The following is a 14,355-nucleotide window of genomic DNA, read 5'->3' as shown; positions in this document are numbered from 1 at the left end:
TGATGTAAACTCCTATGAAAGTCACACGTCTTTTCTCTGACTGTCACTAAAATCCCACTCATGGTGATAAAGTAATCAGTGGCAATTCCAACCACAGCCGTATTTCATGATACATTTCCACTCAGGCAGTTTCCGAATACTTATCCCTTATGTAAAACTGACTATACTTAAATCAACATACAGGAGCCCCAAGGCATTCAGAGAGAGCTAGCAGTTATCAGGCAGTCTCATGAGTTATGTCATTCACCAGATTAAGACGCAAGGAACAGAATGATTCATCTGGGATGATTTTGTTTTGTGTATGTGTGTGTGTGTGTGTGTGCACTTACAGTACACAGTATGTAAACATAGTATTTTGTACACGACAATGCTTGGGTTCTTGGGTAGTGTGATTGTAGAGTGTGAAATTCAGGTCCACTACTGTATTATTTATTTTCTTACAAATCCCTTACCACTTTCATTTCTTCAATAAAGTATATATATCTACGCCATGGACACGCACGCACAGACACACACAGACACACACAGACACACACAGACACACAAGTGGTCCGCGATGGCACTTGGAATGGTTCGTCTGATGATACTCGGGGTTCAGCCACTCCGGAGAGCGATCACTCCATCCTTCATCTGGCGTGGCCTCTGTGTGATTGCGGTGGTCCCGCTCTCCTCGGCTTTGGGGCCCCATCATGCCATCCCCTCTCCCTCCCCCCCCCCCCCCCCCAGCCCCTCACTGGAAGATGGGCCCATCGTTCTGCATCAGCGGGAATTGAGTGTGAGTAGGAGGGAAACAATAAGTGAGAGAGGAGGGGAAATTGAGCGAGAAAGGAGGAGGAGGAGGGAGTTTTGTGAGAGGTAAGGGATTGAGTGAGAGAGGAGTAGGTGGAGTTGAGTGAGATTGGAGAGGAGAATTGAGTGAGAAAGGAGGGGAGAAAATTGAGTGAGAGGGAGGAGGGGGGAATTGAGTGAGATAAGGCGGGGGAATTGAGTGAGAGGAGGGGAATTGAGTGAGATAGGGGGGAATTGAGTGAGATAGTTTGGGGGGAATTGAGTGAGATAGGGCGGGGGGAACTGAGTGAGAGGAGGGGGAATTGAGTGAGATAGGGGGGAATTGAGTGAGAGAGGAGGAGGGGGATAAGTGAGAGGAGGGGGAATTGAGTGAGATTGGGGGGGGAATTGAGTGAGATTGGGGGGGGGGAATTGAGTGAGAGTAGGGGGGGGGAATTGAGTGAGAGTGGGGGGGGGGAATTGAGTGAGATTGGGGGGGGAATTGAGTGAGATTGGAGGGGGGGTAATTGAGTGAGATTGTGGGGGGAATTGAGTGAGATTGGGGGGGGAATTGAGTGAGATTGGGGGGGTGAATTGAGTGAGATTGGGGGGGGGGGGGATTGAGTGAGATTGGGGGGGGGGGTTGAGTGAGATTGGGGGGGGGGATTGAGTGAGATTGGGGGGGGGGGATTGAGTGAGATTGGGGGGGGGGAATTGAGTGAGATTGGGGGGGGGAATTGAGTGAGATGGGGGGGGGGGGGTTGAGTGAGATTGGGGGGATTGAGTGAGATTGGGGGGGGGATTGAGTGAGATTGGGGGGGGAATTGAGTGAGAGGTAAGGGATTGAGTGAGAGAGGAGTAGGTGGAGTTGAGTGAGATTGGAGAGGAGAATTGAGTGAGAAAGGAGGGGGAGAGAATTGAGTGAGAGGAGGAGGGGGGAATTGAGTGAGATAAGGCGGGGGAATTGAGGTGAGATAGTTCGGGGGGGAATTGAGTGAGATAGGGTGGGGGAACTGAGTGAGAGGAGGGGGAATTGAGTGAGATAGGGGGGAATTGAGTGAGAGAGGAGGAAGGGGATAAGTGAGAGGAGGGGGGAATTGAGTGAGATTGGGGGGGGATTGAGTGAGATTGGGGGGGGGGGAATTGAGTGAGATTGGGGGTGGGAATTGAGTGAGATTGGGGGGGAGGATTGAGTGAGATTAGGGGGTGAATTGAGTGAGATTGGGGGGGGGGATTGAGTGAGATTGGGGGGGGGAATTGAGTGAGATTGGGGGGGGATTGAGTGGAGATTGGGGGGGGGGAATTGAGTGAGATTGGGGGGGGATTGAGTGAGATGGGGGGGATTGAGTGAGATTGGGGGGGGATTGAGTGAGATTGGGGGGGGGATTGAGTGAGATTGGGGGGGAATTGAGTGAGAGGTAAGGGATTGAGTGAGAGAGGAGTAGGTGGAGTTGAGTGAGATTGGAGAGGAGAATTGAGTGAGAAAGGAGGGGGAGAGAATTGAGTGAGAGGAGGAGGGGGGAATTGAGTGAGATAAGGCGGGGGGAATTGAGTGAGATAGTTCGGGGGAATTGAGTGAGATAGGGCGGGGGAACTGAGTGACTGGAGAGGGAATTGAGTGAGATAGGGAGGAATTGAGTGAGAGAGGAGGAAGGGGATAAGTGAGAGGAGGGGGGAATTGAGTGAGATTGGGGGGGAATTGAGTGAGAGTAGGGGGGGAATTGAGTGAGAGTGGGGGGGATTGAGTGAGATTGGGGGGGGAATTGATTGAGATTGGGGGGGGAATTGAGTGAGATTGGGGGGGGGAATTGAGTGAGATTAAGGGGAATTGAGTGAGAGTGGGGGGGGGGAATTGAGTGAGATTAAGGGGGAATTGAGTGAGGGTGGGGGGGGATTTGAGTGAGAGTGGGGGGGAATTGAGTGAGATGGCGGGGGGAATTGAGTGAGATGGGCGGGGGGAATTGAGTGAGATTGGGGGGGGAATTGAGTGAGATTGGGGGGAATTGAGTGAGATTGGGGGGAATTGAGTGAGATTGGGGGGAATTGAGTGAGATTGGGGGGGGGGGAATTGAGTGAGATTGGGGGGTATTGAGTGAGATTGGGGGGGGGGAATTGAGTGATATTGGGGGGGAGGTTGAGTGAGATTGGGGGGGGATTGAGTGAGATTGGGGGGGGATTGAGTGAGATAGGGCGGGGGGAATTGAGTGAGATAGGGCGGGGGAACTGAGTGAGAGGAGGGGGAATTGAGTGAGATAGGGGAGGAATTGAGTGAGAGAGGTGGAAGGGGATAAGTGAGAGGAGGGGGGAATTGAGTGAGATGGGGGGGGAATTGAGTGAGATTGGGGGGGATTGAGTGAGATTGGGAGGGAGGAATTGAGTGAGATTGGGGGGGGATTGAGTGAGATTGGGGGGGGGAATTGAGTGAGATTGGGGGGGAATTGAGTGAGATTGGGGGGGGGAATTGAGTGAGATTGGGGGGGGGAATTGAGTGAGATTGGGGGGGGGGGATTGAGTGAGATTGGGGGGGGATTGAGTGAGATTGGGGGGGGATTGAGTGAGATTGGGGGGGGATTGAGTGAGAGCGGAGGAGGGGGGAATTGAGTGATAGTGGGTGTAGCAGTAGATCAGTGGCCCGCCTGAAGGCCACCCCTGCACTAGACCAATTTTATAGACATGAGGATGATATTAAAACCGTCTCCCCTTTCTGTTCTTAACCCCTGCACTGCCGGACGGACCAGCAATGCAGAGATCTGGGGCACGCCGAGTTTCACGAGGTTACAGCGTCAAACTATCCTCACGGAAAAGCACAGTACTACTGCTTTTTACACCCCACGCGCAGCCTCGTGGGTTTGCCGCATGTAGCACTCTCCGGGGCCAGCGCCGCATTCTGCTCAGGTTAGGTGTGAGCGCTTCAGCCCCCGCACAGCCCCCGCACAGCCCCCCGCACAGCGCCCACACAGCCCCCCGCACAGCCCCTGCACAGCCCCCGCACAGCCCCCGCACAGCGCCCGCACAGCCCCCGCACAGCGCCCGCACAGCCCCCCGCACAGCCCCCGCACAGCCCCCGCACAGTCCCCCGCACAGCCCCCCGCACAGCCCCCACACAGCCCCCCGCACAGCCCCCACACAGCCCCCGCACAGCCCCCCGCACAGCCCCCGCACAGCCCCCCGCACAGCCCCCGCACAGCCCCCCGCACAGCGCCCGCACAGCCCCCCGCACAGCCCCCCGCACAGCCCCGCACAGCCCCCGCACAGCCCCCGCACAGCCCCCGCACAGCGCCCGCACAGCCCCCGCACAGCGCCCGCACAGCCCCGCACAGCCCCCCGCACAGCCCCCCGCACAGCGCCGCGTACAGCAGAGCGATTGCCTGTGAGAAAGCTTTGCGCGGAGGCGCTGCGCACCCGGGATCACGCCAGGTCAGAGATTGCGCTGCGCTGGGATCGTACCGCCCGGTACGCGCCCTGCGGACAACAATCACCGTATTATTGTTGGAACAGCTACTGATTCCTAGCGGGGGGGCGGGAGCGGGGGCGGGGGCTGGTGGATATGGTACAAAATGTCCGGTGTAACGGTGTAACGGTGCCCGGTGTAACGGTGTCTGGTGTAACGGTGTCTGGTGTAACGGTGTCCGGTGTAACGGTGTCCGGTGTAACGGTGTCTGGTGTAACGGTGCCCGGTGTAACGGTGTCTGGTGTAACGGTGTCTGGTGTAACGGTGTCCGGTGTAACGGTGCCCGGTGTAGCGGTGTAACGTGTCCGGTGTAACGGTGCCCGGTGTAACGGTGTAACGGTGTCCGGTGTAGCGGTGCCCGGTGTAACGGTGTCCGGTGTAGCGGTGTAACGGTGTCCGGTGTAACGGTGTCCGGTGTAGCGGTGTAGCGGTGTCCGGTGTAACGGTGCCCGGTGTAACGGTGTCCGGTGTAACGGTGTAACGTGTCCGGTGTAATGGTGCCCGGTGTAACGGTGTAACGGTGCCCGGTGTAACGGTGCCCGGTGTAACGGTGTCCGGTGTAACGGTGTCCGGTGTAGCGGTGTAACGGTGCCCGGTGTAACGGTGCCCGGTGTAACGGTGTAACGGTGTCTGGTGTAACGGTGTCCGGTGTAGCGGTGTAACGGTGCCCGGTGTAACGGTGTCCGGTGTAACGGTGTCCGGTGTAACGGTGTCCGGTGTAGCGGTGTAACGGTGCCCGGTGTAACGGTGCCCAGTGTAACGGTGTCCGGTGTAGCGGTGTAACGGTGCCCGGTGTAACGGTGCCCGGTGTAACGGTGTCCGGTGTAACGGTGCCCGGTGTAACGGTGCCCGGTGTAACGGTGTCCGGTGTAACGGTGTCCGGTGTAGCGGTGTAACGGTGTCCGGTGTAGCGGTGTAACGGTGCCCGGTGTAACGGTGCCCAGTGTAACGGTGTCCGGTGTAGCGGTGTAACGGTGCCCGGTGTAACGGTGCCCGGTGTAACGGTGTCCGGTGTAACGGTGCCCGGTGTAACGGTGTCCGGTGTAACGGTGCCCGGTGTAACGGTGTCCGGTGTAGCGGTGTAACGGTGCCCGGTGTAACGGTGCCCGGTGTAACGGTGTAACGGTGTCCGGTGTACCGGTGTAACGGTGCCCGGTGTAACGGTGTCCGGTGTAACGGTGTCCGGTGTAATGGTGTCCGGTGTAACGGTGTCCGGTGTAATGGTGTCCGGTGTACCGGTGTAACGGTGTGCGGACAACAATCACCGTATTATTGTTGGAACAGCTACTGATTCCTAGCGGGGGGGCGGGAGCGGGGGCGGGGGCTGGTGGATATGGTACAAAATGTCCGGTGTAACGGTGTAACGGTGCCCGGTGTAACGGTGTCTGGTGTAACGGTGTCTGGTGTAACGGTGTCCGGTGTAACGGTGCCCGGTGTAGCGGTGTAACGTGTCCGGTGTAACGGTGCCCGGTGTAACGGTGTAACGGTGTCCGGTGTAGCGGTGCCCGGTGTAACGGTGTCCGGTGTAGCGGTGTAACGGTGTCCGGTGTAACGGTGTCCGGTGTAGCGGTGTAACGGTGTCCGGTGTAACGGTGCCCGGTGTAACGGTGTCCGGTGTAACGGTGTAACGTGTCCGGTGTAATGGTGCCCGGTGTAACGGTGTAACGGTGCCCGGTGTAACGGTGCCCGGTGTAACGGTGTCCGGTGTAACGGTGTCCGGTGTAGCGGTGTAACGGTGCCCGGTGTAACGGTGCCCGGTGTAACGGTGTAACGGTGTCTGGTGTAACGGTGTCCGGTGTAGCGGTGTAACGGTGCCCGGTGTAACGGTGTCCGGTGTAACGGTGTCCGGTGTAACGGTGTCCGGTGTAGCGGTGTAACGGTGCCCGGTGTAACGGTGCCCAGTGTAACGGTGTCCGGTGTAGCGGTGTAACGGTGCCCGGTGTAACGGTGCCCGGTGTAACGGTGTCCGGTGTAACGGTGCCCGGTGTAACGGTGCCCGGTGTAACGGTGTCCGGTGTAACGGTGTCCGGTGTAGCGGTGTAACGGTGTCCGGTGTAGCGGTGTAACGGTGCCCGGTGTAACGGTGCCCAGTGTAACGGTGTCCGGTGTAGCGGTGTAACGGTGCCCGGTGTAACGGTGCCCGGTGTAACGGTGTCCGGTGTAACGGTGCCCGGTGTAACGGTGTCCGGTGTAACGGTGCCCGGTGTAACGGTGTCCGGTGTAGCGGTGTAACGGTGCCCGGTGTAACGGTGCCCGGTGTAACGGTGTCCGGTGTACCGGTGTAACGGTGCCCGGTGTAACGGTGTCCGGTGTAACGGTGTCCGGTGTAATGGTGTCCGGTGTAACGGTGTCCGGTGTAATGGTGTCCGGTGTACCGGTGTAACGGTGCCCGGTGTAACGGTGTCCGGTGTAACGGTGCCCGGTGTAACGGTGTCCGGTGTAGCGGTGTAACGGTGCCCGGTGTAACGGTGTAACGGTGCCCGGTGTAACGGTGTAACGGTGTCCGGTGTAACGGTGCCCGGTGTAACGGTGTAACGGTGTCCGGTGTAATGGTGTCCGGTGTAACGGTGTCCGGTGTAATGGTGTCCGGTGTACCGGTGTAACGGTGCCCGGTGTAACGGTGTAACGGTGTCCGGTGTAACGGTGTCCGGTGTAATTGTGTCCGATGTAACGGTGCTCTCAGGGCAAAAGCACGGCCCTATTTACACTAAGTAACTTCCCACCGCTGCTGGGACAGGAGAGAAGCGGCGGGGGAGCCCCTTTGGAAGAAATCCATGGGTTGATTCACGCGGCCAAATCTAGCAGGTCCCCCTTAGGAGATACCCCGTGCTGAATGAGCTAAAACCATGCCCCCCACCTCATCTCCCCCCCACCTCATCTCTCACCCCCCCCACCTCATCTCCCACCCCACCCCACCCCCTCACCTCATCTCCCCCCCACCTCATCTCTCACCCCCCCCACCTCATCTCCCCTAACCCCACCCCACCCCACCTCATCTCCCACCCCACCCCCTCACCTCATCTCCCCCCCACCTCATCTCTCACCCCCCCACCTCATCTCCCACCCCCCCCACCCCACCCCACCTCATCTCCCACCCCACCTCATCTCCCACCCCCCACCCCACCTCATCTCCCACCCCCCACCCCACCTCATCTCCCACCCCACCACCCCACCTCATCTCCCACCCCACCACCCCACCTCATCTCCCACCCCACCACCCCACCTCATCTCCCACCCCCCCCACCCCACCTCATCTCCCACCCCCCCACCCCACCTCATCTCCCACCCCCCCACCCCACCTCATCTCCCCCCCCCACCCCACCTCATCTCCCACCCCACCACCCCACCTCATCTCCCCCCACCTCATCTCCCCCCCACCTCATCTCTCACCCCCCACCTCATCTCCCACCCACCCCCCACCCCACCTCATCTCCCACCCCACCCCACCACCTCAACTCATCTCCCCCCCACCTCATCTAAACCCCCCCCACCCCACCTCATCTCCCACCCCATCTCCCACCCCCCCCACCCCACCTCATCTCCCACCCCCCCCACCCCACCTCATCTCCCCCCGCCTCATCTCCCACCCCCCCCCACCCCACCTCATCTCCCCCCGCCTCATCTCTCACCCCCCCCCCACCTCATCTCCCACCCCACCTCATCTCCCACCCCCCACCCCACCTCATCTCCCACCCCACCACCCCACCTCATCTCCCACCCCACCTCATCTCCCACCTCATCTCCCACCACCCCACCTCATCTCCCCCCACCCCACCAACCTCATCTCCCACCCCCCCAACCTCATCTCCCACCCCCCCAACCTCATCTCCCACCCCCCCCCAACCTCATCTCCCACACCCCCCAACCTCATCTCCCACCCCCCCCCCAACCTCATCTCCCACACCCCCCAACCTCATCTCCCATACACGGGTTCATCTCTCTGAGCCTCCCCAAAACCTCAGGTTGTAATAACATCCAATTACATTCCTTGGGGTGTTTATTTACCCCCCCCCCCTTGAAAAAATCGTAGACGCAGCTGAATCACAAAGTTGCCAGTAGTGGTGGGGGGGGGGGGGGGGGGGGGGGGGGGTCTGTAGTTGCCTGTTTTGTGTTCAGCAGCCAGAGAGGGCTAATTTTATCACGATGTTTGTTTGTTGCTGTGTGGAAGGTATTCCATAACTATGCGCTTAGAGAGCCAGAGGAGCGCAGGGAAATCCCCACCTCTCCCACGCCATTCATAGCTTCTGCCGCCTCCTTTAAGGAGTACTACCATTCACTCTGCTTACTGTATCTGGCTCATGCCTTTTACACGCAGAGCTGGGGCGGCCCAGGGATTTAACACCTTCACCGCTGGAATGCACAGCACCGCGACACTCTGCCGATACATGCACACACGGGCTGACTGTAGCCAGCTCCAGTCCTCAAGGGCCATCAACAGGTCAGGTTTTTAGGATATCCCTGCTTCAGCACTGGTGGCTCAATCCACTGAGCCACGGATTGAGCCACCTGTGCTGAAGCAGGGATATCCTGAATCCTTGACCTGCTGGTGGCCCCTGAGGACTGGAGTTGGGCAGTCAACGACTAAGCCACCTGTGCAGAAGCACGGATATCCTGAAAACATGACCTGTCGGTGGCCCGTGAGGACTGGAGTTGGCCAGTCAACCACTGAGCCACTGATTGAGCCACCTGTGCTGAAGCAGGGATAATCCTAAAAACCCGACTCGTTGGTAGCGCTTGAAGACTGGAGTTGGCAGCCCTCTGCCTTAGAGTATCAGATCGGGAAGAGGTTAGGCGTTTGATTGAGCGATTGTAGACGCAAGTCATCAAAAAAAAACAAAGTACTGCAATGCATAATAAAGGGGGCAAAATAAACGAAACAAAACGTACAAAAAAGCACACAAGGAGAAGCGGTCATCAACCGCGACGAGCTTGATTGAATTAACTCTTCCCCAATAAAGCTCGGGAAGGGAAGCGATCTCGGCTCGCAATGAAAGAACGCAAAGTGTGAGGCCGGGACATCCCCCCCCACTCTCACACCTCTGTCTCCTGCGTCTTCAGATCACACTCCTGCAATGACTTTGCTCACCCCTGCCCACAGCAGCCTTTGCATGTTTACACTGTAAATAGAATAGCCAGCCCCATCTCAGTCCACCACACACATTCTTTCCCCCTGACAGGCTAACCTCCCAACATCAAAGATTTGTCAGATTTGTCTCGCTCGTACTAATTACCCACCTGAGAGATCTTCTTTCACCGCGGTCACCGAACTACTGTCCGGTGCTCAAAGAGCCGTGCCGACCTCAATGTCAGGGCTATATCTGAGCGCGGCTCCTGTAAAACCCCCCGCGACGCGGGCTCTTCCAGCTGCACCGCTATGAAAAATCTATTTAAAATCACCGGCAAAATATGTTCCTGACTGTATCCACCGGCCCGTCACCGACGGCAGCCAAGGAAAGCAGTGCGAGTGCTGGGCGATAACATCGCACGGGGGGCGGGGGGACAAATGTGGGGAAACTGTCCCGCTGTGCAAAAAAGGGAGGCATTCCTCCCCTTATAATAATAATAATAGCATGTTCTTGTATAGCGCTGCAAGTTTTATGTAGTGCTTTACAGAGGCATTTTGCAGGCACAGGTCCCTGCCCCGTGGAGCTTACAATCTATGTGTTTGGTGCCTGAGGCACAGGGAGAGAAAGTGACTTGCCCAAGGTCACAAGGAGCCAGGAATTGAACCAGGCTCTCAGTGTCAGTCAGTGTCGTTACTCACTGAGCCGCTCCTTCTCCTAACTTATTGTTAAACAGTCTTCTCTATTTCCAATGTTTAAAAGGCAGTTCAACTAAGCAAGACACAATACACTCAAAGAAAGATCGATGGAACTGGTGTCTGTATCCGAGTCTAACTTCTATCGTGTGAATAATGAATATGGACACTGGATTTAAGCATATCATCTACTTATGTTTATATGGGCACCATCCTTTAAGCCAGGGGTGCTGAACTCCAGTCCTCAAACTCTCCACCCACCTCCACCAGGTCAGGTTTTCAGGATATCCCTGCTTCAGCACAGGTGGCTTAATCAGAGGCTCAATCAAAGACTGAAGAAGGGACTGATTGAGCCACCTGTGCTGAAGCAGGGATATCCTGAAAACCTGACCTTTGTGTGGGGGGAGGTGGGGGTTGGGGGGGCATTGAGGACTGGAGTTGAGCACCCCCTTGCCTTAAGCAAACAAGTTCGATGCCTTATAAATAATAACGAGCATTTGCCAAACATACCACATCCCTACGGAAATGTTACAAGTTCGGAAAATCATTTCAAAATAGTTCTACGCATGCAATGTATTTAAATAAGGTGCCACTTAGCTACATTCACCAGTCCAACATGCCGCGGTCCTGGGTTCACTTTCGCCCTACTGTAGGTTGGATGGCTTCTCTAACAAACGTGTGCCGGCGCATGCAAACTTTCCTGCATTTCTAAACTAAGAAATACATGCATGCGTGAGTGTGTCATGGGGCAACATTGTGCACCTGCCTGCGGTGGTGATAAGGCACTACAGAGGTGGTTGGGGTTCCAGCTCAGCTCCCGACATGGTGCTGGGACTCCGGACGAATCCAGGCATGGAAGGTTTACGGTAGATATGTGAACATCTGCACATTTTCTCTTTCAATGAAGGGCTGGAGGAATCCTGCTCCGGGCTTCCTCCCCCTGCAGAGTTAATAATAATAATAGCATGTTCTTGTTTAGCGCTGCTAGTTTTACATAGCGCTTTTGCAGGCACAGGTCCCTGCCCCGTGGAGCTGAGAATCTATGTTTTTGGTGCCTGAGGCACAGGGAGATAAAGTGACTTGCCGACGGTCACAAGGAGCCGACACCGGGAATTTAACCAGGCTTCAAACTCTCAGTGCCAGTCAGTGTCTTTACTCACTGAGCCGCTCCTTCTGCCTTCGTTTTCCTGACACTAAAGATATGATGCAAGATTTTCTCCCTTAACAGCTGAACAGAGGTTCTCTGTGTGCTCCCCAAAACTCTACGCACAAATTCAACCAACATGTCATTTCTTAATGCTGGTCCAGCACAGCGCATTGCAAAGGGCAGCCGGACCAGCCCCCGGGCTGACCAGGTGGGGAGGAAGGATTTACAGCAAAAGGGCACCTACCTGCGATAACTGCTGGGGACCTCTGCCCTCCCTCGGCTCGCAGCCAAACTTGTAAGGTGAACGCGTCCCTGGGCAGCTCGTGACCCGCCTTCAGGCGCAGCTGGTTCCCGTGCCCAGTGAAATAGAGCGCCTTCCCCGCAGCTGCCCGGACGGCTCCCTCCTCTGCCTCCCGCTGCTTCCTTCTCCGGGGCACCCTCAGGTGTTCCAGGCTGGTGAGGGAGCGCTTTCCCCGGGCCAGGCTGGTGGCGCAGGAGCCCGCCGCCGGTGCGCTGCGCAGGGTGCGCGGATGCCGGACGCTCCTCCGTGCCCGCCGAGAGCGCTCGTCCATCCCACACTCGGGAGCACTTGCCAAGGTTGCACAGAGGAGCCAAAGGGACAACAACAAACTCCAGAGCATCATATCCAACAGTGCCCCCACCCCACCACGTCTCCCCACTACACTTCCCCGGTGCCAGCCTTGGGGTCCCCCCTCCTGGGCACTTGAGTCTTTTTTTTATTTTTTTATTTATTCTTCCCGATCCTGGATCTTTGGATATGGCAAAACAAGGTGCGCTGATCTCTTTAGCCTCTCCTCCCTGTGAATAAGATCCCCTTTGCTCTTCCCGGTGAGAGAGAGAGAGAGAGAAAGGTTCTCAATTCCCCTTTTATCTTGACTCCATGAAAAATAAAAAGGAAAACATTCAAAAGAAGAAGAAAAAAAGACACCAAATGTCTCGGGTGTAAGATACTTATTCCATCCACCCCTTTACAAGAAAAAAAAAAGAAGAAAAAAAAAAAAAAAAAGAAGATGCTCTAGTTGAATATTTTTTTCTTTGCCTTCTTTATAACAGAAGCTTTGAGCTCCCACTGTCCCTTTAGCCCCCTCCTCTCACCACCCTTACAAAATGAGAGAGAAGCCCCCCTCCTAGGATGAGTAAACAAGAATATGCTAATCTGTTGAAGGGTACTCCACCTTCCTCACTCTCCACTGAATGATTCCCATTAAACAGCCGGGATCATGCCTGATCAATCAGGATCCAGTGCAGGCTGGTGGTCACAGCACTTTCTCTCCCCCTGCTCTATTCTCCCAGACCAGCCTCCCCGTGCAGGTAGCTGCACCGTGCACACACAATGCCCCCTCTTTTTCCGCGGCCCCCCCACTTTCCATGCTCATCCCGGGTCGCAACGCACATTCCTCCTCTTCTATTTTTTTTTTTTTCTTCTTCTTTTTTTTTTTTTCTCTTCTTCTTCCCTTTCTGGCAGAGAGGAACAAATCACTCCTCTCTCCATGCTCCTCTGTCCCCTCGCCTGGAAGCCCTCATCCCTTCTCTCTCGCCGCTTCCAAAGGAGCCTTGAAACTTGAATCTCAGCTGTCTTTTCTTTTTTTTTTTGGTATTCCTGTGCTGGGGTTTTTTTATCCTTCTCTTCCAGCCCTTATTATTTTGTTTAAAGTTCTACAATTCCACCTCCCTCCCTCTCTCTACCCCCCCCCCCCCCCCTCCTGCCCTCCTCCTTCTCAGTTCACTGGTGAGCAGCTAATCCAAAGGTTGCATGGAAAGGTCCCCATCGGATCATCCGGAGGAAACTGAGAAGGTTCTCAGTGCTGCAGCTTTCCAAGTGGCTGCAGCCCGGGGGGGGGGGAGAGTAGGGGTCTCCGTCTGCTTTTGCATTGGGTCGGTTATCCTTTTATTTGACGGTGTGTAAGAAACGCCAAAAAAATAAAAATAATCATTAGGAGAGAAATGAAAGCCGAGACAGCAGAGTGAGTGTGAGGGAGTGAGTGTGAGGGAGGGAGTGTGGGAGTGAGTGTGAGGGAGTGAGTGTGAGTGTGGGAGTGAGTGTGTGGGAGTGAGTGTGTGGGAGTGAGTGTGGGAGTGAGTGTGGGAGTGAGTGTGAGGGAGTGAGTGTGGGAGTGAGTGTGAGGGAGGGAGTGTGGGAGTGAGTGTGGGAGTGAGTGTGAGGGAGCAGGTTACATATCCCAGCTTTGCAAAGCTTTTGCTCTCTGACTGGGACGGGATTTTATTTATTTTTTTTCGGTTTTGGTTTCTTTTTTTTCTCTCTCTTCTTTTTTTTTTCCCCTTTCGATCTTTCCTCGTATTTCATTTTCACTCCTAAAAGGATCGCTGCTGCTCCCCCTCATGGCAAGAAAAAGGATTCAGAACCCGAATGTCTGAAGTGGCAAGCCTGAAATCCCACAACAGACCCCCCCATTTTCTGCTGCCTGGGGGGGTCTGCATTAACGCAATTTTCTGGCGTATAATAGACGCACGCATTTCTCAGATGGAATTGGTCCTGTGGGCTGACCCTATGTATCTCCATTTGCGCCTTAAGCGGCGGAAAAATGGTTTTAGTGAGATATTTGGGCGCCCAGCTGGAATGCTTTGGGTGCACAGGCGTTAATGGCGTGTACGGGGAAATAAATGTATATGTGAGGGACAAAATGGCAATAGAACGTGCAAGTTGTAAACCCTAAAAAGTCTGCGCATAGCGTCAGCGCGGAATTAATTGCTCTGTATGCAGCTACAGTATATCTTACCTCTATATAGCGCTGTCCAGGTGCATAGCGCTTTACAATACACGTGACATAATATTGTAACACATAGTGCGAATAAGCGCTTCGGGCATGAAAAAATAAGAAAAGGAGTCCCTGTCCCAAAGAGCTTACAATCTAAGTGTATCAACCCAAAATGTAGTTGGCTCAGCACTGAGGTTTCATTATATAGATAGCGAAATGTATTATTGTCACAGCCTGGCTATTATCGATAATATGACACTAATAACTGATATTTAATAACACTAGTTATACATCCAAAAACCACATTATATAATTATTTTCTGTTTTCATGAAAACTGGATCAGTTAGGTGTTCAACATGATGTAATCTGCTCAAAATCTTTGCAAACAACAAACCGTGCGTCACACGTATAAATCACATAACGACCTGCATATGAAAGTTTGCACGACTCGTTACCACTGAAATTGACGGACAATAAAAATCCAGATGTGAT

General features: G+C 55.1%; 1 protein-coding gene across 1 annotated transcript in view; it reads right to left on the bottom strand.

Moving 5' to 3' along the window:
• The window catches only part of PAPPA (pappalysin 1), a 203,974-nt gene extending 192,193 nt beyond the window's left edge, over positions 1-11,781 (bottom strand). Inside the window, exon 1 of the mRNA XM_075579435.1 lies at positions 11,369-11,781. Coding sequence (XP_075435550.1) covers positions 11,369-11,768 — 400 coding nt within the window. The 5' untranslated portion in view covers positions 11,769-11,781. The remainder of the gene's footprint in view (positions 1-11,368) is intronic.
• Positions 11,782-14,355: the final 2,574 nt, after the last annotated feature.

The sequence above is a fragment of the Ascaphus truei genome, chromosome 21, assembly GCF_040206685.1.
Source record: "Ascaphus truei isolate aAscTru1 chromosome 21, aAscTru1.hap1, whole genome shotgun sequence".
In the NCBI taxonomy this organism is placed as follows: Eukaryota; Metazoa; Chordata; class Amphibia; order Anura; family Ascaphidae; genus Ascaphus; species Ascaphus truei.
Note: the sequence above shows the minus strand (reverse complement) of the source record. Positions and strands in the feature narration are given on the sequence as shown.